Source organism: Mizuhopecten yessoensis, unplaced genomic scaffold, assembly GCF_002113885.1.
Source record: "Mizuhopecten yessoensis strain PY_sf001 unplaced genomic scaffold, ASM211388v2 scaffold11157, whole genome shotgun sequence".
In the NCBI taxonomy this organism is placed as follows: Eukaryota; Metazoa; Mollusca; class Bivalvia; order Pectinida; family Pectinidae; genus Mizuhopecten; species Mizuhopecten yessoensis.
The window spans coordinates 128,041-154,366 of NW_018408908.1; the positions used below are offsets into that span (position 1 = coordinate 128,041).

Sequence of the window (26,326 nt, forward strand, 5' to 3'; positions counted from 1 at the left end):
CCTTACATAGCTATAGATCTAGTGTTCAATCCTAAACACTGACCTTAAAGGTTCGTTACATAGCTATAGATCTAGTGGTCAAACCTAAACACTGACCTTAAAGGTTCCTTACATGGTTATAGATCTAGTGGTCAATCCGAAACACTGGCCTTAAAGGTTCCTTACATAGCTATAGATGTAGTGGTCAATCCTAAATACTGACCTTAAAGGTTCCTTACATGGCTCTAGAGCTAGTGGTTAATCCGAAACACTGCCCTTAAAGGTTCCTTACATAGCTATAGATCTAGTGGGCAATCCGAAACACTGACCTTAAAGGTTCCTACCATAGCTATAGAGCTAGTGGTCGATCCTAAACACTGACCTTAAAGGTTCCTTACATAGTTCCTTACATAGCTATAGATCTAGTGGGCAATCCGAAACACTGACCTTAAAGGTTCCTACCATAGCTATAGAGCTAGTGGTCGATCCTAAACACTGACCTTAAAGGTTCCTTACATGGTTATAGATCTAGTGGTCAATCCGAAACACTGACCTTAAAGGATCCTTACATAGCTATAGATCTAGTGGTCAATTCTAAACACTGACCTTAAAGGTTCCTTATATGGCTATAGATCTAGTGGTCAATCCGAAACACTGGCCTTAAAGGTTCCTTACATAGCTATAGATGTAGTGGTCAATCCTAAATACTGACCTTAAAGGTTCCTTACATAGCTCTAGAGCTAGTGGTTAATCCGAAACACTGACCTTAAAGGTTCCTTACATAGCTATAGATCAAGTGGTCAAACCTAAACTCTGACCTTAAAGGTTCCTTACATGACTAAAGATCTAGTGGTCAATCCTAAACACTGTCCTTAAAGGTTCCTTACATGGCTATAGATCTAGTGGTCAATCCTAAACACTGACCTTAAAGGTTCCTTACATAGCTATAGATCAAGTGGTCAAACCTAAACACTGACCTTAAAGGTTCCTTACATGACTAAAGATCTAGTGGTCAATCCTAAACACTGACCTTAAAGGTTCCTTACATAGCTATAGATCTAGTGGTCAATCCTAAATACTGACCTTAAAGGTTCTTTACATAGCTATAGATCTAGTGGTCAATCCTTAACACTGACCTTAAAGGTTCCTTACATAGCTATAGATCTAGTGGTCAAACCTAAACACTGACCTTAAAGGTTCCTTACATAGCTATAGATCTAGTGGTTAATCCAAAACACTGACCTTAAAGGTTCCTTACGTAGCTATAGATCTAGTGGTCAATCCAAAACACTGACCTTAAAGGGTCCTTACATAGCTATAGATCTAGTGGTCAAACCTAAACACTGACCTTAAAGGTTCCTTACATGGCTATAGATCTATAGTGGTCAATCCGAAACACTGACCTTAAAGGTTCCTTATATAGCTATAGATCTAGTGGTCAATCCTAAACACTGACCTGAAAGGTTCTTACATAGCTATAGATCTAGTGGTCAAACCTAAACACTGACCTTAAAGGTTCCTTACATGGCTATAGATCTATAGTGGTCAATCCGAAACACTGACCTTTAAGGCTCCTTACATGGCTATAGATCTAGTGGTCAATCCTAAACACTAACCTTAAAGGTTCCTTACATGGCTATAGATCTAGAGGTCAATCCGAAACACTGACCTTAAAGGTTCCTTACATAATAGATCTAGTGGTCAATCCTAAATACTGACCTTAAAGGCTCCTTACATAGCTATAGATCTAGTGGTTAATCCAAAACACTGACCTTAAAGGTTCCTTACGTAGCTATAGATCTAGTGGTCAATCCAAAACACTGACCTTAAAGGTTCCTTACGTAGCTATAGATCTAGTGGTCAATCCAAAACACTGACCTTAAAGGGTCCTTACATAGCTATAGATCTAGTGGTTAATCCAAAACACTGACCTTAAAGGTTCCTTAAATAGCTATAGATCTAGTGGTCAATCCTAAATACTGTCCTTAAAGGTTCTTTACATAGCTATAGATCTAGTCCTTAAAGGTTCCTTACATAGCTATAGATCTAGTGGTTAATCCAAAACACTGACCTTAAAGGTTCCTTACGTAGCTATAGATCTAGTGGTCAATCCAAAACACTGACCTTAAAGGGTCCTTACATAGCTATAGATCTAGTGGTCAAACCTAAACACTGACCTTAAAGGTTCCTTACATGGCTATAGATCTATAGTGGTCAATCCGAAACACTGACCTTTAAGGCTCCTTACATGGCTATAGATCTAGTGGTCAATCCGAAACACTGGCCTTAAAGGTTCCTTACATAGCTATAGATCTAGTGGTCAATCCAAAACACTGACCTTAAAGGGTCCTTACATAGCTATAGATCTAGTGGTTAATCCAAAACACTGACCTTAAAGGTTCCTTACGTAGCTATAGATCTAGTGGTCAATCCAAAACACTGACCTTAAAGGGTCCTTACATAGCTATAGATCTAGTGGTCAAACCTAAACACTGACCTTAAAGGTTCCTTACATGGCTATAGATCTAGTGGTCAATCCAAAACACTGACCTTAAAGGTTCCATTGCTGGATGCCATTTTGGTCTAAATATCTGGTTAGTTTATTTCAGTAATAATATATATATAATTTTATCTGATGTTTTGATTTATTCATTTAAGCAAATGATGGCAATATTCCAATAACCAATTTTAAAAAGAGTTTGTATAAGTAATAGGTGCTCTCTTTCCTTGTTTGAGACTTGCGACATATCAAGTATTGATCATTCTAATAAAAAACAAAAGATACGCAGAAGTCTATTTTAGTCAATGGTCAATATCACCACGGAGTGACCATGACACTGTACAGCTAAAAGTGAAACAGTCCCCAGACAGATTCATTGGAGGTTGATGATAGGGGTTATGGTAAAACTTTCTCCAACATCTTTCGATAATGGCAACCCTGGCACCATATCCATACTATGTTTGTCATTCTATGTGTCTCGTATCAGACCAAGATCAATGAACTGTTGAAAAATCAGTCTCGTATCCTTTCAATGATATATTTTCCAAAAGGTTCCAACATATGAAACTGCGTAAAAACAGTCCGCTATTTATTTTATTTTCCATGAAGTTCATCCAATAATGTAATACATATTGATTCTGAAAACTTCCAAGTATATGACATATAGGTACCATACAAAACTATTGGCCTCAATACAAAACTGACCCAAAAATACTATGGCTTTCATTACCCACAAAGCAACGGGATATCTGCTTTGCCCCGTGCTAACCTACAAAGCAACGGGATGTCTGCTTTGCCTCATGCTAACCTACAAAGCAACGGGATGTCTGCTATGCCTCATGCTAACCTACAAAGCAACGGGATATCTGCTTTGCCCCGTGCTAACCCACAAAGCAACGGGATATCTGCTTTGCCCCGTGCTAACCTACAAAGCAACGGGATGTCTGCTTTGCCTCATGCTAACCTACAAAGCAACGGGATGTCTGCTTTGCCTCATGCTAACCCACAAAGCAATGGGATATCTGCTTTGCCTCGTGCTAACCCACAAAGCAACGGGATATCTGCTTTGCCTCGTGCTAACCCACAAAGCAACGGGATATCTGCTTTGCCTCGTGCTAACCCACAAAGCAACGGGATATCTGCTTTGCCTCGTGCTAACCCACAAAGCAACGGGATATCTGCTTTGCCTCGTGCTAACCCACAAAGCAACGGGATATCTGCTTTGCCTCGTGCTAACCCACAAAGCAACGGGATATCTGCTTTGCCTCGTGCTAACCCACAAAGCAATGGGATATCTGCTTTGCCTCGTGCTAACCCACAAAGCAACGGGATATCTGCTTTGCCTCGTGCTAACCCACAAAGCAACGGGATATCTGCTTTGCCTCGTGCTAACCCACAAAGCAACGGGATATCTGCTTTGCCTCGTGCTAACCCACAAAGCAATGGGATATCTGCTTTGCCTCGTGCTAACCCACAAAGCAACGGGATATCTGCTTTGCCCCGTGCTAACCTACAAAGCAACGGGATATCTGCTTTGCCTCGTGCTAACCCACAAAGCAATGGGATATCTGCTTTGCCTCGTGCTAACCCACAAAGCAACGGGATATCTGCTTTGCCCCGTGCTAACCCACAAAGCAACGGGATATCTGCTTTGCCTCGTGCTAACCCACAAAGCAACGGGATATCTGCTTTGCCTCGTGCTAACCCACAAAGCAATGGGATATCTGCTTTGCCTCGTGCTAACCCACAAAGCAACGGGATATCTGCTTTGCCTCGTGCTAACCCACAAAGCAACGGGATATCTGCTTTGCCTCGTGCTAACCCACAAAGCAACGGGATATCTGCTTTGCCTCGTGCTAACCCACAAAGCAATGGGATATCTGCTTTGCCTCGTGCTAACCCACAAAGCAATGGGATATCTGCTTTGCCTCGTGCTAACCTACAAAGCAACGGGATATCTGCTTTGCCTCGTGCTAACCTACAAAGCAACGGGATATCTGCTTTGCCTCGTGCTAACCCACAAAGCAATGGGATATCTGCTTTGCCTCGTGCTAACCCACAAAGCAACGGGATATCTGCTTTGCCTCGTGCTAACCTACAAAGCAATGGGATATCTGCTTTGCCTCGTGCTAACCCACAAAGCAACGGGATATCTGCTTTGCCTCGTGCTAACCCACAAAGCAACGGGATATCTGCTTTGCCTCGTGCTAACCCACAAAGCAACGGGATATCTGCTTTGCCTCGTGCTAACCCACAAAGCAACGGGATATCTGCTTTGCCTCGTGCTAACCCACAAAGCAATGGGATATCTGCTTTGCCTCGTGCTAACCCACAAAGCAACGGGATATCTGCTTTGCCTCGTGCTAACCTACAAAGCAATGGGATATCTGCTTTGCCTCGTGCTAACCCACAAAGCAACGGGATATCTGCTTTGCCTCGTGCTAACCCACAAAGCAACGGGATATCTGCTTTGCCTCGTGCTAACCCACAAAGCAATGGGATATCTGCTTTGCCTCGTGCTAACCCACAAAGCAACGGGATATCTGCTTTGCCCCGTGCTAACCTACAAAGCAACGGGATATCTGCTTTGCCTCGTGCTAACCCACAAAGCAATGGGATATCTGCTTTGCCTCGTGCTAACCCACAAAGCAACGGGATATCTGCTTTGCCTCGTGCTAACCCACAAAGCAACGGGATATCTGCTTTGCCTCGTGCTAACCCACAAAGCAACGGGATATCTGCTTTGCCTCGTGCTAACCCACAAAGCAACGGGATATCTGCTTTGCCTCGTGCTAACCCACAAAGCAACGGGATATCTGCTTTGCCTCGTGCTAACCCACAAAGCAACGGGATATCTGCTTTGCCTCGTGCTAACCCACAAAGCAACGGGATATCTGCTTTGCCTCGTGCTAACCCACAAAGCAATGGGATATCTGCTTTGCCTCGTGCTAACCCACAAAGCAACGGGATATCTGCTTTGCCCCGTGCTAACCTACAAAGCAACGGGATATCTGCTTTGCCTCGTGCTAACCCACAAAGCAACGGGATATCTGCTTTGCCCCGTGCTAACCCACAAAGCAATGGGATATCTGCTTTGCCTCGTGCTAACCCACAAAGCAACGGGATATCTGCTTTGCCCCGTGCTAACCTACAAAGCAACGGGATATCTGCTTTGCCTCGTGCTAACCCACAAAGCAATGGGATATCTGCTTTGCCTCGTGCTAACCCACAAAGCAACGGGATATCTGCTTTGCCCCGTGCTAACCCACAAAGCAACGGGATATCTGCTTTGCCTCGTGCTAACCCACAAAGCAACGGGATATCTGCTTTGCCTCGTGCTAACCCACAAAGCAATGGGATATCTGCTTTGCCTCGTGCTAACCCACAAAGCAACGGGATATCTGCTTTGCCCCGTGCTAACCTACAAAGCAACGGGATATCTGCTTTGCCTCGTGCTAACCCACAAAGCAATGGGATATCTGCTTTGCCTCGTGCTAACCCACAAAGCAATGGGATATCTGCTTTGCCTCGTGCTAACCTACAAAGCAATGGGATATCTGCTTTGCCTCGTGCTAACCCACAAAGCAACGGGATATCTGCTTTGCCTCGTGCTAACCCACAAAGCAACGGGATATCTGCTTTGCCTCGTGCTAACCCACAAAGCAACGGGATATCTGCTTTGCCTCGTGCTAACCCACAAAGCAACGGGATATCTGCTTTGCCTCGTGCTAACCCACAAAGCAATGGGATATCTGCTTTGCCTCGTGCTAACCCACAAAGCAATGGGATATCTGCTTTGCCTCGTGCTAACCTACAAAGCAACGGGATATCTGCTTTGCCTCGTGCTAACCTACAAAGCAACGGGATATCTGCTTTGCCTCGTGCTAACCCACAAAGCAATGGGATATCTGCTTTGCCTCGTGCTAACCCACAAAGCAATGGGATATCTGCTTTGCCTCGTGCTAACCTACAAAGCAATGGGATATCTGCTTTGCCTCGTGCTAACCCACAAAGCAACGGGATATCTGCTTTGCCTCGTGCTAACCCACAAAGCAACGGGATATCTGCTTTGCCTCGTGCTAACCCACAAAGCAACGGGATATCTGCTTTGCCTCGTGCTAACCCACAAAGCAATGGGATATCTGCTTTGCCTCGTGCTAACCCACAAAGCAACGGGATATCTGCTTTGCCCCGTGCTAACCTACAAAGCAACGGGATATCTGCTTTGCCTCGTGCTAACCCACAAAGCAATGGGATATCTGCTTTGCCTCGTGCTAACCCACAAAGCAATGGGATATCTGCTTTGCCTCGTGCTAACCCACAAAGCAACGGGATATCTGCTTTGCCTCGTGCTAACCCACAAAGCAACGGGATATCTGCTTTGCCTCGTGCTAACCCACAAAGCAATGGGATATCTGCTTTGCCTCGTGCTAACCCACAAAGCAATGGGATATCTGCTTTGCCTCGTGCTAACCTACAAAGCAATGGGATATCTGCTTTGCCTCGTGCTAACCCACAAAGCAACGGGATATCTGCTTTGCCTCGTGCTAACCCACAAAGCAACGGGATATCTGCTTTGCCTCGTGCTAACCCACAAAGCAATGGGATATCTGCTTTGCCTCGTGCTAACCCACAAAGCAACGGGATATCTGCTTTGCCCCGTGCTAACCCACAAAGCAACGGGATATCTGCTTTGCCTCGTGCTAACCCACAAAGCAACGGGATATCTGCTTTGCCTCGTGCTAACCCACAAAGCAATGGGATATCTGCTTTGCCTCGTGCTAACCCACAAAGCAATGGGATATCTGCTTTGCCTCGTGCTAACCTACAAAGCAACGGGATATCTGCTTTGCCTCGTGCTAACCTACAAAGCAACGGGATATCTGCTTTGCCTCGTGCTAACCCACAAAGCAATGGGATATCTGCTTTGCCTCGTGCTAACCCACAAAGCAATGGGATATCTGCTTTGCCTCGTGCTAACCTACAAAGCAACGGGATATCTGCTTTGCCTCGTGCTAACCTACAAAGCAACGGGATATCTGCTTTGCCTCGTGCTAACCCACAAAGCAATGGGATATCTGCTTTGCCTCGTGCTAACCCACAAAGCAATGGGATATCTGCTTTGCCTCGTGCTAACCTACAAAGCAATGGGATATCTGCTTTGCCTCGTGCTAACCCACAAAGCAACGGGATATCTGCTTTGCCTCGTGCTAACCCACAAAGCAACGGGATATCTGCTTTGCCTCGTGCTAACCCACAAAGCAATGGGATATCTGCTTTGCCTCGTGCTAACCCACAAAGCAACGGGATATCTGCTTTGCCCCGTGCTAACCCACAAAGCAACGGGATATCTGCTTTGCCTCGTGCTAACCCACAAAGCAACGGGATATCTGCTTTGCCTCGTGCTAACCCACAAAGCAATGGGATATCTGCTTTGCCTCGTGCTAACCCACAAAGCAATGGGATATCTGCTTTGCCTCGTGCTAACCTACAAAGCAACGGGATATCTGCTTTGCCTCGTGCTAACCTACAAAGCAACGGGATATCTGCTTTGCCTCGTGCTAACCCACAAAGCAATGGGATATCTGCTTTGCCTCGTGCTAACCCACAAAGCAATGGGATATCTGCTTTGCCTCGTGCTAACCTACAAAGCAATGGGATATCTGCTTTGCCTCGTGCTAACCCACAAAGCAACGGGATATCTGCTTTGCCTCGTGCTAACCCACAAAGCAACGGGATATCTGCTTTGCCTCGTGCTAACCCACAAAGCAACGGGATATCTGCTTTGCCTCGTGCTAACCCACAAAGCAACGGGATATCTGCTTTGCCTCGTGCTAACCCACAAAGCAACGGGATATCTGCTTTGCCTCGTGCTAACCCACAAAGCAACGGGATATCTGCTTTGCCTCGTGCTAACCCACAAAGCAATGGGATATCTGCTTTGCCTCGTGCTAACCCACAAAGCAATGGGATATCTGCTTTGCCTCGTGCTAACCCACAAAGCAACGGGATATCTGCTTTGCCTCGTGCTAACCCACAAAGCAACGGGATATCTGCTTTGCCTCGTGCTAACCCACAAAGCAATGGGATATCTGCTTTGCCTCGTGCTAACCCACAAAGCAATGGGATATCTGCTTTGCCTCGTGCTAACCTACAAAGCAATGGGATATCTGCTTTGCCTCGTGCTAACCCACAAAGCAACGGGATATCTGCTTTGCCTCGTGCTAACCCACAAAGCAACGGGATATCTGCTTTGCCTCGTGCTAACCCACAAAGCAATGGGATATCTGCTTTGCCTCGTGCTAACCCACAAAGCAACGGGATATCTGCTTTGCCCCGTGCTAACCCACAAAGCAACGGGATATCTGCTTTGCCTCGTGCTAACCCACAAAGCAACGGGATATCTGCTTTGCCTCGTGCTAACCCACAAAGCAATGGGATATCTGCTTTGCCTCGTGCTAACCCACAAAGCAATGGGATATCTGCTTTGCCTCGTGCTAACCTACAAAGCAACGGGATATCTGCTTTGCCTCGTGCTAACCTACAAAGCAACGGGATATCTGCTTTGCCTCGTGCTAACCCACAAAGCAATGGGATATCTGCTTTGCCTCGTGCTAACCCACAAAGCAATGGGATATCTGCTTTGCCTCGTGCTAACCTACAAAGCAATGGGATATCTGCTTTGCCTCGTGCTAACCCACAAAGCAACGGGATATCTGCTTTGCCTCGTGCTAACCCACAAAGCAACGGGATATCTGCTTTGCCTCGTGCTAACCCACAAAGCAATGGGATATCTGCTTTGCCTCGTGCTAACCCACAAAGCAACGGGATATCTGCTTTGCCCCGTGCTAACCTACAAAGCAACGGGATATCTGCTTTGCCTCGTGCTAACCCACAAAGCAACGGGATATCTGCTTTGCCCCGTGCTAACCCACAAAGCAATGGGATATCTGCTTTGCCTCGTGCTAACCCACAAAGCAACGGGATATCTGCTTTGCCCCGTGCTAACCTACAAAGCAACGGGATATCTGCTTTGCCTCGTGCTAACCCACAAAGCAATGGGATATCTGCTTTGCCTCGTGCTAACCCACAAAGCAATGGGATATCTGCTTTGCCCCGTGCTAACCCACAAAGCAATGGGATATCTGCTTTGCCTCGTGCTAACCCACAAAGCAACGGAATGTCTGCTATGCCTCATGCTAACCTACAAAGCAATGGGATATCTGCTTTGCCCCGTGCTAACCCACAAAGTAATGGGATATCTGCCTTGCCTCATGCTAACCTACAAAGCAATGGGATGTCTGCTTTGCCTCATAATAACCAACAAAGCAATGGGATATCTGCTTTGCCTCGTGCTAACCCACAAAGCAACGGAATGTCTGATATGCCTCATGCTAACCTACAAAGCAATGGGATGTCTGCTTTGCCTCGTGCTAACCCACAACGCAACGGAATGTCTGCTATGCCTCATGCTACCCTACAAAGCAACGGGATGTCTGCTTTTCCTCGTGCTAACCCACAAAGCAATGGGATGTCTGCTTTGCCTCGTGCTACCCCACAAAGCAACGGAATGTCTGCTATGCCTCATGCTAACCTACAAAGCAACGTGATGTCTGCTTTGCCTCGTGCTAACCCACAACGCAACGGAATGTCTGCTATGCCTCATGCTAACCTACAAAGCAATGGGATATCTACTTTGCCCCGTGCTAACCCACAAAGTAATGGGATATCTGCTTTGCCTCATGCTAACCTACAAAGCAACGGGATGTCTGCTTTGCCTCGTGCTAACCCACAAAGCAATGGGATATCTGCTTTGCCTCATAATAACCCACAAAGCAATGGGATATCTGCTTTGCCTCATAATAACCCACAAAGCAATGGGATATCTGCTTTGCCTCGTGCTAACCCACAAAGAAATGGGATATCTGCTTTGCCCCGTGCTAACCTACAAAGCAACGGGATATCTGCTTTGCCCCGTGCTAACCCACAAAGCAACGGGATGTCTGCTATGCCTCGTGCTAACCCACAAAGCAATGGGATATCTGCTTTGCCTCGTGCTAACCCACAAAGAAATGGGATATCTGCTTTGCCTCATGCTAACCCACAAAGCAATGGGATATCTGCTTTGCCCCGTGCTAAACTACAAAGCAATGGGATGTCTGCTTTGCCTCGTGCTAACCCACAAAGCAATGGGATATCTGCTTTGCCTTATGCTAACCCACAAAGTAATGGGATATCTGCTTTGCATCATGCTAACCCACAAAGCAATGGGATATCTGCTTTGCCCCGTGCTAAACTACAAAGCAATGGGATGTCTGCTTTGCCTCATGCTAACCCACAAAGCAATGGGATGTCTGCTTTGCCTCGTGCTAACCCACAAAGCAATGGGATGTCTGCTTTGCCTCATAATACCCCACAAAGTAATGGGATATCTGCTTTGCCTCATGCTAACCCACAAAGTAATGGGATATCTGCTTTGCATCATGCTAACCCACAAAGCAATGGGATATCTGCTTTGCCTCTTAATAACCCACAAAGCAATGGGATATCTGCTTTGCCTCGTGCTAACCCACAAAGCAATGGGATATCTGCTTTGCCTCTTAATAACCCACAAAGCAATGGGATATCTGCTTTGCCTCATAATAACCTACAAAGTAATGGGATATCTGCTTTGCCCCGTGCTAACCTACAAAGCAATGGGATGTCTGCTTTGCCTCGTGCTAACCCACATCGCAATTGGATATCTGCTTTGCCCCGTGCTAACCCTCAAAGCAATGGGTCACTGTTTCTGAAAAGAGAAATGTTGCCAAAAATCAGCCCAAGAATGGCTTGACAAAATTAAGTGCCAATGGTATTGTCTTTAAGCCAGCATTATAGAGCATGTGACAGCTGCTTTGGAAATGTTTCTTGTCTAACACTGTAATTATCTTGGATGAAACCAGCATTTTCATTATCCACTGTAACCCCAGCAAGCCCTGTCGCTGTGATATTGGGATTCACTTGGTTTTTAACGCTTCTCTGACCATCCAAGGTCGGTTGCATTTCTTTCTAAATCATTTTTGAACGGTTGCAATTTGAGTTACGGCTGCACCTATTAAAACATTCTGGTTAGTCTCGTCAAGATCCGCAGCATTGTCTTTCTCACATAGAGAAAATGTTATTTTCTGCTTAGAGATAAAATTGTCAAATCAATTTAGGATTTTCAGGTCATATATCATGTTGTATTATCAACGCAGGCACAGGCACCATATGAGCGTCGAGTCCCGATGGTGAGCACCCACTAGCTGTGAATTTATGCAGATTAAAACAAAATCTAATGCTAATTTGAGTATCTCAATGCAGTCAGTCCTTATAGGGAATTAACATGGAGGAGACTATTAGATTATCTAGTATTCTAGCTGCATTATAAAACGTAATGAACATATAGTGACTTTCAAGATGGAGGTTTGATTACCGCTGTATACTAATTAAGAGCCCATTATGACTTCTTCCATAGCTTTCTTAGTTCCCACAAACTGCCAAATAACCAAATCTCTTGCCCATATAATGTATAATTTTCAAGCCCAATACCATATTTGTTAAAATAAACCTATCATTTCAACTCTCACACCCAAAGCCTGTAACTAAGGTAGGTAATTATATATCTATATCACAATATATATGGTGGTTGTTTCAGTTCTATCCGAGCATGTTCTAACATAATGTATAATTTTCAAGACCAATACCATATTTGTTAAAATAAACCTACCAGTACAACTCTAAAGACACCCATAGCCTATAACTAAGGTAGGTAATTATATATCTATATCATAATATATATGGTGGTTGTTTTAATTCTGTCACAGCAGGTTCTAACCGACTATTGGTTTACATAGAAAACGCTGGAGTAGTACAGGAACTATGGTACGATCTTACTAGTTTGAAATGCACCCTAAAATAGCATACGATGTACATCTTTTTGTATTTATGCCCTCCTACATACTTTATATACTAGTGAAATGCTTGTATCTTTGCTTCATATAGACGGGACATAACATTGAAACTCTATGTATCTATATAAAACGGAATTGGACTGGGTTGATCACCAGCGCCCAGGTAACACAGTCGGCTAGAGTATCCATCTAGAGTTTGGAGGTACTTAGGTCTGACTGTGTATTTTTCCTGTAAGATTTGCCACCCAATGAAATATACCCATTGAAGGTACATGATATAGGGTCTGTTATATATGTTTTAATTTACAAAACAGAAACATGTTATTGAGATTGTATGTTTGTATCTTTATATAATATATAGCACAGTGACATTTGTATCCGACACTGATGCTACTGTCCACTGTTGACAAGAAAGCAGTCTATTTCACTGATGGTAAGTACTCCCTGTTGATTTCAGAATGACACATATGTCTGTGCTAGCTCTAGCCTGGTGACACATCGCTATACAGGCATGCAGCCTCCGCAGGACCACTATCGTCACTTCTGATCTCAATACCTCATCAGCACTCATCTCACAATACCTTCTGGTCATGTGTGTCCCCGACCAATCTCTCCTCATAGGTGTATCACAAAGTTTATATTGGAACATGTGTTTCAGTTTTTATTTATGAATTGAATAATTTATTTTACAATATGTTACCATATGACATTTATAATATTTTCACATCAAAACTGTTTTCTGACAGGAAGTTTAGACATTTTTTAACCTAAACAAACAATACATTTTCCCATCTATTTACACACATATCCATAGACAACTGTTTTTTGATGGTAAATATCTATTGTAGTTATTTTTCAAACCTGAAATGGTACAAAAACCTAACTGTAGATTGTTCACACTCCGGTGCTCCGATCTGCCTCTATTTAAAGTCACTGAGGTGTGGTATTCCATAATTGTTAAAACATGTTACAACATTCACTGAAACAACATTAGTGTAAGGTTCGACGACAACAACGGACACGCTCATTGTGTGGGACAGTATCAGCCTCTACATCAATGATGGCCCTCCAGTTTGTTAGGTTAAGCTAGCCACAATAGTTACAATAGTTACAAGATTGATTGAAATTGGAATTTTCAAGGTTCATTGATGTCTTTCAATGGGTTTAATTGATTGGGGCCTTCCCCTCCCCCAACTCATTGACAATTTCCACTATAAAATCCTATACTCACCCCTCCTCCTCATTAGACTGACTAGTGATATACCCCACTTTTCAATCTCACTCAAAGACCATGCCTTTGGTAACCTCTCCAACTCACTCAAATTACCTTCTTTAAACTGCCCACCCAACTCTAACGATAAACAACAGCTCCTCCTTGGACTTAAACAATCACATCTCATGAAGTACTGACCCCCTCCTCAAAAAATTTCAACAGTAGCTCTCTACCTACTAAACTGACGACACAGCTGAATTCCCCTCCCTTATACCTTCACCAATATTTATTCATAATCCAGCCTCGCTGTATACCTGGACAAGGTATAGGAAATCTTCTACATCACAAGGATCATCAAACTGCAAGGTTTAACCCACGCATGCATGAACTAATGCAGACATATATAATTTATGATACAATGCCATACATACAGTATTGTAGTCAATTCCCTGGAGTCATGGTGTCAAGTTCAAACACATAACATCGTGTATCAGTGTATTCTTATTGATAAGGATCCATATTCAGTATTTAAAGATAAACAACAAGGCGAGGGATTTTTACAAAGTTATTACCATTTTCAAAAAATTTCATCAAAAAAAGTATTTCAAAGTCATTCTAACATTATTGATATTTATTTATTTTCTAACAATAAAATAAGTTAATTTACAAAATTATGAACAGTTTAAAATTGTTTTCATTGAAAACAGTGCTTTAAGGTTATTTTAACACTGAACTAAGTTTTAATTCAAATCTTTACAACAATAGCGCCTTGTTGTTGCTTCTTTGCTAACAAGCAACCTGTAGCAGGTTCACAGTCAAAATCCCAGTGGATTGAGCCCCTATTCCAAATCACTTGAAATCATAAAGGAAATGTTCGACTCTGTGAAAGCTGAAATATGTATAATTCATCAGCCGTAAAATAATCATATTGAGAGGCCTAGACAATTCCTCAGTGGAAGTTGAAGTATTGTTGTACAGTTGTAACGAGCTCTTTAGTCTGCAGCCAGAAGGAGAGACCTAAGCTTCTTTCACCCGTTATAGTAAGAATTCTGACACGCATAATATTGTATCCATCCTCTAAAAAGATTGTGATGTCTTTTAAACAGCACTAGATCACACCAATGTTACATCATTCAAAATTATATATTGCAGTCTAGGTTTTTTCGTTGTGTGTAACCCAAGGCTCCATTCGCCAGTACTAATCAGATTGTGAACATTTTATTTCCGAATGTTCTAATAAATTCTGTACCAGGTGTTCAGGCATTTCAAAATGCTGCAGTTCAAAAAGTTGATTTACTAGGAATAGCAATGGATTACATATAGACTTGCATCTTAGATTCTGTATTGAACCAGATTGTCTCTTGATCAACTTGACAGAGGCTACGATAATGTGTAGTGGTGATTTAAAACAGTACCACACTGTATCACCTACAATTTCATGTTTCTATGGAAGTGCTATATATGAAGTGTCGATTCCTTCACTTGCGTGAAGAACTACAACAGTTAGATAGTGGATGGTGAAGAGCTCTGATACGCCTGGAAAGCCCAGAAGTGGAATTACATTCTCAAAGACAGATACAATCCAGACTGGCCTGATGGATTGTACATTGTTGTGTACAGATATCATTTGGTGTCGGTGTTTTCAAAGTGGGTCAAGTTTAGACTGTGTTAAGAGGATGACAATGGTTTTAAAATGGAATTCTAGAAAAAAACATTATTTGCATTTGACTGAAAATCATTTGGAAATTTTGTGAAAATTATTTTGTTAAATCTGCAACTTTTGTTTTAATAATTTTAATATCATGTATCGCATTAACTTCCGAAATCAAAACCTTCATCTGTTCGCACCTATAGTTTTAAACATTCATTTCCCGAAACACAATATACTTTTAATGTTAAAAATAATATTTTCATTTAATTTTCATTTTTGAATTAAAATATTCATTAATTTAGAGCTAAGATATTACTGATAATATCACTGATATTACGGTATTTCTATAAAGTTTCTGTTACTAGTTTGACCGTGAGAAGTTTGTAAGACAACCTCCACACGGTTGTATAAAAAAATGAAATTTTTGTTCCCGCACAAATATACCTGAAAATAAATCGGTATGAAATTTAAATTCTCTTACCTGCTAGAGTAGCGATAAATATCCAACTCCACAGCAGTACATCCCAGAACTCAACGATTTTCCACATTTTACTCCTCATCCCGTGTTACAGCAACTGATCAACCCCACTCGCTGATCACACATCTCAAACCTCAGATTGCCGACTGCTTGTCCACATAAAATGGAAGGAAAAAAATTCTGGTAAAAAAATTTGATTGAAATTACATCGTGATCCTTAATTAATGTTGTATATGATTAAATTCACATTCAATATCCATGTGCAAGTTTCAGGTCAGTCTGTCCACGAAAAAAAACCCCAACTGGCAATGAAAATTATTTGTTGGAAATAATTGCATTACATCATAATCCTAATAATGGGTTCAGGTTATTCACAACAACCAACCTGTATTCCAGTCAAGTTATTCTGTTAAGAATTGTTTCGGTATCAACCACTCTGTTACCACCTAGTCAACGTGTTCAATGGAGAAACTCTATACACACCAATGAATACACACACCACAGGCCCACCACCATTGGATGTGATAGCCTTAGGGGGTTGGACAATTGATAATAGTAGGTCACGGATACAAGCACCCATACAAGCTCAGCTCCTCCAAAATGTGATAGAAAAACCTCCTGATGAGGACAGGACGCTACGCATCTCTCACATCTCGTGTCACCGATTCCACTGAAAACCTTCACACACACACAAATAGAGGAATTGTTCAAGCAGCATCAGACCCTAATTCATTAATTCTGCGCCGAAGATCCTATGTCAGCTTCTTCCTGATGCGTCAAGGTATAAAAAATTCATCACACTTCATTACCGCACTAACATCCCAATACACCTCTGGTCCAGGACATCGGTGTGCTGAAACAACAGATAGTCTGTCCGAAAACACACCTGGAATAATACCTACACAAAACACTGGTAGAAAAGTATAATATCAGTCCACTATTCTCCAATGCTACACTACAACTATACTTGTATATCGTCGGTGAGCGCTCTTTGTGTTAAGCCTGCTTGCCTCCATCCACTGGAGTCACTCAATGGATCGGAGTGAGACAATGTGACTCACATACGACGTTCGTAGCAATGGAATGATCTTATCGTGAATCTTGATGAATCAATGAGTGGGTTCAGTTAATCGTTCAAGCTTTTAATTTCATTTATTATTGGGTGGTAACAATATCTGGTGTCTTCTTATTGTGTATGTTTTTTAAGCCACTAATGTAGTGTGGAGTTGTCGGTAGGGGGTAGACGTGGGCCACGCGCCGTCTCGGTCAAGGGGTGGCATGTATGTTTGACTAGGGAAAGAAAAACCCTGTTGTTGTCACGTTGAGAACGACAGCAGATACTGGCGTTGTCGCCGGGGTTATGTATTGACGATCAATACAGAGAGTATTAAAGTGACTAACAACATGTGAGAGAAATACAAAAAGCAGGATATAAGCTAACGAACATACAAATGATGACAGAAATACAATATACCACCTCCCGTACAACTACACCTTCCTACCATTCAATGCGCCGGCTGGAGAATCAGTGAAATCAAGCCTGTCTGTTTGACAGAATACGGCTGAAATTGTATCTGTAAGCGTCTACTCGCCTCCTTAAACCTTGCCATTAACAACCACCCTCATCAACAGTTTCGCACCTCGTTACTAGACTTGTGCGTTCCATCATAATTTTGTCATTTCTTGTGTAAAATATCCACATAGTGACGCATTTAGATTCTTAAGTGGTTGACGTTGAATTCAGAAACATCAAATCTGAATATAGATATTTTTAGGATTCATAAAAAGACAAAAGGTTTGGTTATGTATAGGAAGGGGATGTGGGCCTTCTAAGCATCTCTAGTACCGCTGTTTATGATGTTTCCCGCACGATGCAGCACTTCGGCACTCACATGCCTTTATAGTCCTCATCAAATTCTATCGTATTAATCATGAAAGTGTGATATAAAGAATATTATTGGAGAAGCGCTATGAACATTTTTTTTATCCGTTTATACATTTATGACAAGATTATCGTAGTTCTTGCCTTCATCACTTTACAAACCAGTAATTACAAAAACGAAAAATCGTTAAATGCATATTTTTATGTGTTGCCTTTATCAGCTTCACCTAAAGGAAAATCATTTGGGCTTTCAAAATGATTCTGCAAAAAGGTGTAAAAAAGCAAAACATTTTCTTATCATTGTTGTTCAATCCAATTTTTTTTCTCTCCAAAATATTTAAGACTAAACAATGAATTATAAATTGATATTAACCTTTTTCTGATTTAAAAGAAATCACCAAAAAAGTTTCTGCAAAGAAATGAATACATCATCAGATAATCGTATCAAAATCCAAATAATTTTATTCAATTTCCCATAACTTTGTCAGGAAATGAAAATTGCCACTGTCATGTTGCTATCGGCAAAGATCACCGATCACAGTTACCGAATATCGCGTGGTATCCGTATAAAATAATGCACACACGTGGACTAATTTTGTTTCCTTATTTTTTCTTCTTTTTTAAATTACTAAATAAATTCTGTGTTCGCCAATCAATATGACCTGAAGTGCAAGCAATGTAATTATAGAACCGATGACATCTGGTCGAGCTTGGAGCTCGGACCCCCAGGCTTCAAGCCACTTATAAGCAGCATGGGTAATGTGAACTGGATCAGTACCGTATAACGTCAATCTAGAATAATGGTAGCTCCCACACCAGCAAACCATCAAATCCCCCCTCCTCTAGCAGCAATGTTGGACTCAAGTAAAATAGGACGAATTAAAAGTGTGTGGAAATGGTCAATAGCCAAATATAGCTTTGTCCACTAGGGTCAGTACTTCAGGTCACGCATTATGATCAAGATTTAACAGGAATACCAGCTGTGGACCTGCATGGTCAAACAGTGCCTAAGGCTCGCTTAATTATTACCTGGGCTGGTCAATGATTACAATTATTACTGGTAACTCATCAACGTTTCACGTTTTGTTTCGGCCATTATATCTTTCCTATTGATTTAATTTCAAAAGAAAAAAACCAAAAACATCTTTTGCTATAAATAAAAATTGGCAACAAATGTCGAAAGCATAACCAATATTTGTAAAAGCAGTACGTACTAACAAATGGAGCATATGTTTTTTATTGGTGTTCTTATAATTCTATCTTCTTAGTTCTATCTTTTCAGATTAACCTTTCTTTAACATTAAAGCAAGCTGTTGATGATTTACTGGCAGGTAGGTCTGGGCAGAGAGTGTCAGTAAATTAAAATGATTCAGGCGTCATCGGAGAAATAAAGAAACAGACCCATTGTTACGACTAGGATCCCATAATAAACGAGATGGGTGGCTTTACATAAGAAGCTTGTTATCAGAGGCGCACTTTAAAGCGAACAATAAAAAGTGGATTTTGAATAAGAAAATGACAAAAAAAGTAAGTTGATGTACCCCGAGGAGTTAAAATGTCACTGGGACTCCAGTGTTTCCTTTCAGCCGACATCAATGACAGACATTATGAAGGAACGACCCAGGGTCAAAGGTCACTCAAGGAAATCAACAATGTTGATCGTAACATTGAAGGAACCCAGGTGTCAAATGACTTTATCAGATACACTAAGCACTGTCAACTTATAGCATTGTCAGTCTTCCAATAAGAAAATTGAAATTTCAAAATGTTGAAAATATTTTACATGTGTGTTGTGAATATAAAATGTTATCTGCTAAAAATTACATAATTCAAATAAAAAATATTCACTTTTTTTTTTTTAAATTCTGCAACACATTAAGTTGAATTTAACTACTGTCATGAAATTTAGAGTTTATATACCTATGGTATATATAAGATGTTGGTCTACTACCAGGAACAGGTTCAGGTCAATCATTTAAAATCAATTTATGCATAGAATAGTGCGCAGATAATCGTTATTATATTATTAAGGCTCACATTATCTTCAGCCAAGACCCTATTACCCATCTGATTTATAATATATGTTTGAAAAAATCCATATTTATGAATCAGTAAGTCACTGTCTGGGACTGGTTAGATGAAATACACAGTCTGAAGTCAAGCTGACAATGCTTTGCATTTCCGTGTTTGCTGTGACCAGGTAATGGAGCATGAACCGATTGTAGAAGGCTCTTGGTGTGTTTGTAAGGAGGACAGGCTGCTCCCTGTTATAGCCGTTATAAAAACCGAACATTTTAAAACTAGTTTTAAATAAATCTTTACCATTTATAAAAAAAAGAGAAAAGTTTAACTAAAATCATTATGGAATCCTAGTTTTCACTACAAATAAAATTTAAACAAATGTTTGGCTATAAGATCTAACCCACACCCAACCAAATTAAACTAATGAAATTCCCATCTGCATAAATCTATTTTCCTTTCTCTAGTCTTTATTTACAGAACATACAAATGATTGTATATTTAACAGAAACAACAGGTCTGGTGACTTATATAGAAAGGAAATCAGTCTGTCGGTCTGGTTTAACACTTTATCTATATCACAAACAAAATTGTGTGTGACTCCAAAATTGCTCTGACTATAAAAATGACACCTTGCTATAGAGAAGGCTAAATCCTAGTGTTAACATTTATATACAAAAAATGAAATTCCTGATATATCCACAGCCCATGATAATGAATGTATAATCATAATGGCCCCTCTCCACTTTTTAATTTAGATTTATTGCTCGATTAATATGAACGTTTATCACAGGGAGACTTTCCTAACCTTTAAATGCGGGGCAGTATCTTTCTCCATTTGATGTGAATTGTCGGTATATGTACTGCTTAGATCCACGAGAATAATGGAATTCTATCCTTCGATATCAATAGCTAGTGCCACGCTGGCCACAATGCCGCCTTCGACTACTGGAGATCACAGCTTTCATCAGTATCTACGCCACTATACATGTGCTACAGACACAAACTTATCAATGTGAATTAACTTCCTCCATTTCAGGAGAGCTGATTTGAATAGTTTGACAGAGATGGCATCATTATCATTCAATTTATCCATTCCATATGGTTATCATATTAACGAGACCGAGAATTTCGGTGTAAAATTTCAGAGATCTATGTCAAAACAGTGCTTGAGTCCCTTATAGCCATATAACGTATCCAATAAATCGGAAACATTAATTGTGAACTGTTTGCTTAATAGCTTTCACGGTTTTTTTGTTCAGTGAAAAAAGAAAAGCTTTATATCCGCTAGGTCTTCTTAAGTGGGATTGTTTTGTAATTATAGATCAATTATCTAACGAAGCTATGAGATTTTCCCCCCAAGACAGGAATGCTTTTTCAATGTCAGAGAGGTCTATTTTTAATTAGTCACTGTGATCTTGACCTTTGAAAGGGTTGTGACTTTTGACATGACACTTAATCCAAATCAGGTTTCTTTTTCTGAAGTTGGGCTTAGTTTACTTGCAATAGATAACAACACAGTTCTTGTTCTATCACTTAAACCGTTTGACAAATTGGTGAATCATAAATTTATTTAAAAATTGTTGAAATAGAAGAGCATCTTTGTGATGACGCTGTTTCATATGGTTGTTTTCACCAATCCATGTACCTTGACAATGTCCCTCAACGTGTCACTGATCTAAGTGGGTCTAGGCTTAAAGTTTGTAAACATGTGTCATGACACTCGCTGGTCCTATTGAGGTCAAGGTCAAAGTGTTTTTGTCAAAATCATTGTGTCCTATTGAATTTCATGTCAGAAAACTTCAGACAATTTTCTTAAAATATATTTCTATCTTTTCAACAGTAAAAAGCACCATGAAAAAGGATTAACTCATAACTACCTCATAAATAATTCAATATTGTGTATTAAATGGAACCTGTTTCAGATTCTCTATATATGGTACTAATATTTAACCATGACAAAGATACCCAACACTCCAGTAATCCAAGAGTGAAATTTAATCTAATAGAATCCTGTGGTAATGAAATATGGTTGTCCAGAGGCCATGAAATGTAGCATTTTACTAGGCTAAAATACCTACCCCTGAAGCCTTGGTATGTTTATCATTTTTTTTTTTTTATATATGGTATTCTGAACATTGAAATGGTTTTCATATTAAAGTGAATATGTCAAGGAATGGGTGGGGCCAGGGTAGAGCTCTGACACATAGCGCCTCATTAAATAGACGAGGTATTTAATGGCGTACCGTTTCCTGATTTATCTCCATTAGGCTCTTGAATCATTAGGCCGAGACAAACCATCAACAAAGTTATTGGACCAAGTTTGTTTATTCTTAAAAATGTATCGTTATTTCATTTAAACAATTCAACAGAGGATATTTTGCTATGCAAATAAATCAGCCAGTTTTTTTTTCTCACTCTCATTAAAGCCTTTGTTCTTTTGCGTTCTGGTTGCATGTCGGCCTGCTATTTACAAACCTAACAATATTACACCATGTATATTGGTCACACAGCTCAGGTAAATGTCTTTTAAATTTGAAATTATTATTTCCAATATGTACAGAATTTAATTATTTGCTACATTTAAAAAAAAAAGCCATATTTAGCAGTAGCTGTATTGAAATAAGATCATTCCTCCATTTACCCCATTGTTCATTAATAGATTAGAACAGGTTTTGCCATCCTTGGCTCTATATGTTTAGCTCATTGGTTAGATGTGCCCAGTACACGTTGCATTTTATACTTGACCGATGTTTCAAATATTTGTCTTGGTTAAAAAATAAAAATCCTTACTATTAAAGAAGCTGAAAAGTGTTGTGGGTGGAACTTTGGTGTAATTTTATTTGGCATAACTTTAGGGTCGGTTTAGGAGTAACAGATCAAGCTTCTCATCATAAGAATACCCCAGATATTTACATAGCAAACAGAAAATAGCCTTGACCTTTGTAAAATTAATACCTATTGAGGATTTAACAACTTTTTCAGGAAATCTAAGAAAATGGGATCTTGAGATGTTATGAAGTTTCAGGCAAAGACCTCATTCTAGAAACCTTTATGATTTATCTGCGACACCCTAACTCATTCACTCCTGACATTTCATAATGAACTATTCCAACCTTTGAGTCAGAAGAGTTCAAATGTGTCTCCAGGAGTGAATGAGTTAACAAACATGCAGAACACAATCAAGCATATGATTTGTATAAGTTTATAATTTAATCTTGCTTGTAACAAGCATTTTCATTGGCTTAAACAAATATGTTATCAGCCCATAACGTAAAAAAATGACGTCACCATTTGTATCGTCGCTTTTGATTGGCTGATACAGCAGCGCAATAATTTCTAAGAGAAAAGAGTCCATCAATAAAAGTGGATTTCAACAGGGATTGTGTAAAAAAGATTAAATTATAAGGATTAACTTGAATATATTTTTCATGTTATGGATCTATAACACAAACAAGAATTCCATGGAAGTGGATGTGTTGCCTGCGCAGGAAGCTGGGAGATTGTGCTTAGCACTGAATGAAGTTTGAGTTTGAACGGCCCAAGTAAACTCAGGTTATCGCAGGAAAACAGATTTTCTATTTATAGTAACAGTGACCTTGACCTTTGACCTCTGGACCTGAAAAGCAATCCCAAGCAGGCACTTTTGGTAAGAAAGCACTGCATGAAGTTTGAGTTTGATCGGCCCAAGGAAACTCAGGTTATCGCAGGAAAACAGATTTTCTACTTATAATAACAGTGACCGTGACCTTTGACCTTCGGACCTGAAATGCATTCCCAAGCAAGCACTTTTGGTAAGGAAGCACTGCATGAAGTTCGAGTTTGATCGGCCCAAGGAAACTCAAGTTATCGCACGAAAACAGATTTTCTATTTATAGTAACAGTGACCTTGACCTTTGACCTTCAGACCTGAAAAAAAAATCCTAAGCAAGCACTTTTGGTAAGGAAGCAATGCATGAAGTTTGAGTTTGATCGGCCCAAAAAAATAAGAAATAAGGCTGTCTGCTAGCTGGTGGAACCTACCTAAGCCAGTTATCTAGATAACAATACTTTAGAGCACTAATGACACAGGAGGGAGGAGAAGAGAAATAAGGCTGTCTGCTAGCTGGTGGGACCTACCTAAGCCAGTTATCTAGATAACAATACTTTAGAGCACTAATGACACAGGAGCAAGGGGAAGAGAAATAAGGCTGTCTGCTAGCTGGTGGAACCTACCTAAGCCAGTTATCTATACAATGCAAGTTTTTCTATAGTAGACCTCTATACAACTTGGAAAGCTGCCGGATGGCTGCCTGATGTGAAGGATTTGGATACAGAATAAATATAGGGGCAATTCTGCAATTTAGCTAATTCCTGATTTGGATGGTCAGTGAATTGACCTCTGGTCTGTCTGATGACCAGCCTTATAACCACATACAGACAGGCTGCCTACTCAATACAGTTCGGAATAATGAATGAATTAGTCTCCGTGGATCTGTCTGTACAATTCACGGTGTCCATCGGCTGTCCAGATCAGGACGAATTTGATTGATCTATTGATGGAAGATGGTCAACGCATGTCGCGATCATTAGATATTTTAGTTTGATGAATCAATGTATAGAAACGGAATGCAGGCTGATGAATGAAGAGGAAACCCAAGGTTTATAGCTAAATATAGCCCATCAATTCCTCTATTATTTTATTCGTAATGTCTGAATAGAAAACCGAATTCTGCTTACGAAAGGATTCATAATGAGCAGAATTATGAAAAAAGATTTCAAATCAATTGTAAAAATGTTGAAATTTTCAGGTAATTAAATCAGTTTTGCATCAGGTCCTACGGAGAAAGCTTCCTGTCTCTGTTCTCAGAGATTATCACAGAAGGAGCCGTACTCCACATCCATATTTATAGTTTTTGATAAATATTACAAAGATGGCCAAGAGATTTGCCGTTTGAATTTCCATATCATTCAGCAGGACTGTTTAAGGCTTGCTTAGTAGCATTTAATGTTTCTTTTGAGTTTCTCCAAACTGATCAAATGGGACCGTATGGTATTGAACAGAACTTCTATATAGTAAAGGCTACACAAGATGTAGTGACAATCAATCAATTTCTGTAAGTGTTTAGATCATTAAAGATTTACGTAATTCTTCAGAAACTGTAAACAACTTTAAAAAAACCTTAACTGTCTTTCAAAATGTTGGCACGGTTCCATGATGCATTTCCTGATAGTTTACCTTGTCTTCAGATAAATGTTGACCGAGTCCAACCATCCTAATCCTCGTGTTACTCAAAGGATTGGTAAATCAAATCAATTGTTGGGATGAGTGATTTTGTGAAAGCTGGACTGTTCAATATCTATACAATCATGTACAATATCTTTTCAATCATGAAACCAATTTTATTTTACCACTTTAACAGCTAAATCAACATGGAAGTCAGGAAACTCCATCCAAATATAATGCTTTGGAGTTTTATCGAAACTGTATTTTGTAAAACTTTATTGAAAAGTTTTACGTTTTTTCAATCAAAAATTCCTTCTTGACGTAACCATGATAAATCTATTAAAGAAGATGAAAAAGACATTTAATTTAGCTGATCGTGTATATGTACCGTAACTTATTCTAGCTCATAATAAATGTCTGACGTTATAGTACTTCAATCTTCCTGAACTGAAAACATCATTTAATGTTATCTTTAAGTCTGCTAATATTTGCCAATCTAATAATTGGCTAGAAATCAATAGCCTAATGAGACAGCCGTCATTACATCTACTGACAACAGACCTATAGTAAATCCTTCTCTTTATCGTGTGTTAAAGATGACCATCAAGTTCAATTCAATATACATATTGATCTTCCTGCTGTGTAACGATACGATACCATTGTGTTACCCTTCATTGATAATCCATCTCTTGAAACTATTCATTAAAAACATTCTATAATTTACGATCCCACTGGCCAAAATGATGTTTGTATACATAAGGTTAACAGGTACAACTTGGCTTATCTCGGATGTGTTGTCCGATGTGTGTCTCAACAAGTTCCCACAATTTAGAAGGTTTAGACAAATAAAACAAAACATTATTTGTAGAATTCTATACTTGGTTAGGTTTGTTTATGTTTTACATTCTATTAACAGCTATTGTAATTTAAAGGACGTGCCAGGTTTGTTTTGGTGGTGGAGGAAAGCCGGAATTCCCAGAGAAAAACCACCAACCTACGGCCAGTACCTGACGACTGCTCCACGTAGGTCTGGAACCCACGACCCAGTGGTGGAGGGCTAGTGGTAGCAGATTGTCAGACACCTTAACCACTTGGCCACCGTGGCTCCTAAAATTCATACACAAAGTGCAGTCGAAAATAATCCTACGTAGAATTCAATATACAAAGTACAGACGAAGATATTCATTGTAGAATCGCCACTCGATCTTTACGAAAAAGGTTTCCATCAATACAAACGGCAGGTGACATTGGTACTTACTTCATACTTTCAACCTCTCACAATAGTCAAGCTACGCTCGGGTTAATAAAATCTGTTACTTCTCGAAAGCCATATACTAACCTATATTTAGACGTATTTATGTTAAAACCTGTGTTGCAATATCTTTACTAATGATATAATACAATAATTCTTACTTATGGTAGCACATGAAGATACACACGGACTTAAGATAACATAAATGTATGCT

General features: G+C 40.2%; 1 protein-coding gene across 1 annotated transcript in view; it reads right to left on the minus strand.

Annotated features, from left to right (window-relative positions):
* Positions 1-26,326, minus strand: part of LOC110467075 (neuroglian-like) — a gene marked incomplete at its 3' end in the record, with an annotated part of 317,409 nt that overhangs the window by 121,840 nt on the left and 169,243 nt on the right. The window contains exon 4 of the mRNA XM_021523975.1: positions 15,757-15,899. Within this exon, the coding sequence (XP_021379650.1) occupies positions 15,757-15,835 (79 nt within the window). The remainder of the gene's footprint in view (positions 1-15,756; positions 15,900-26,326) is intronic.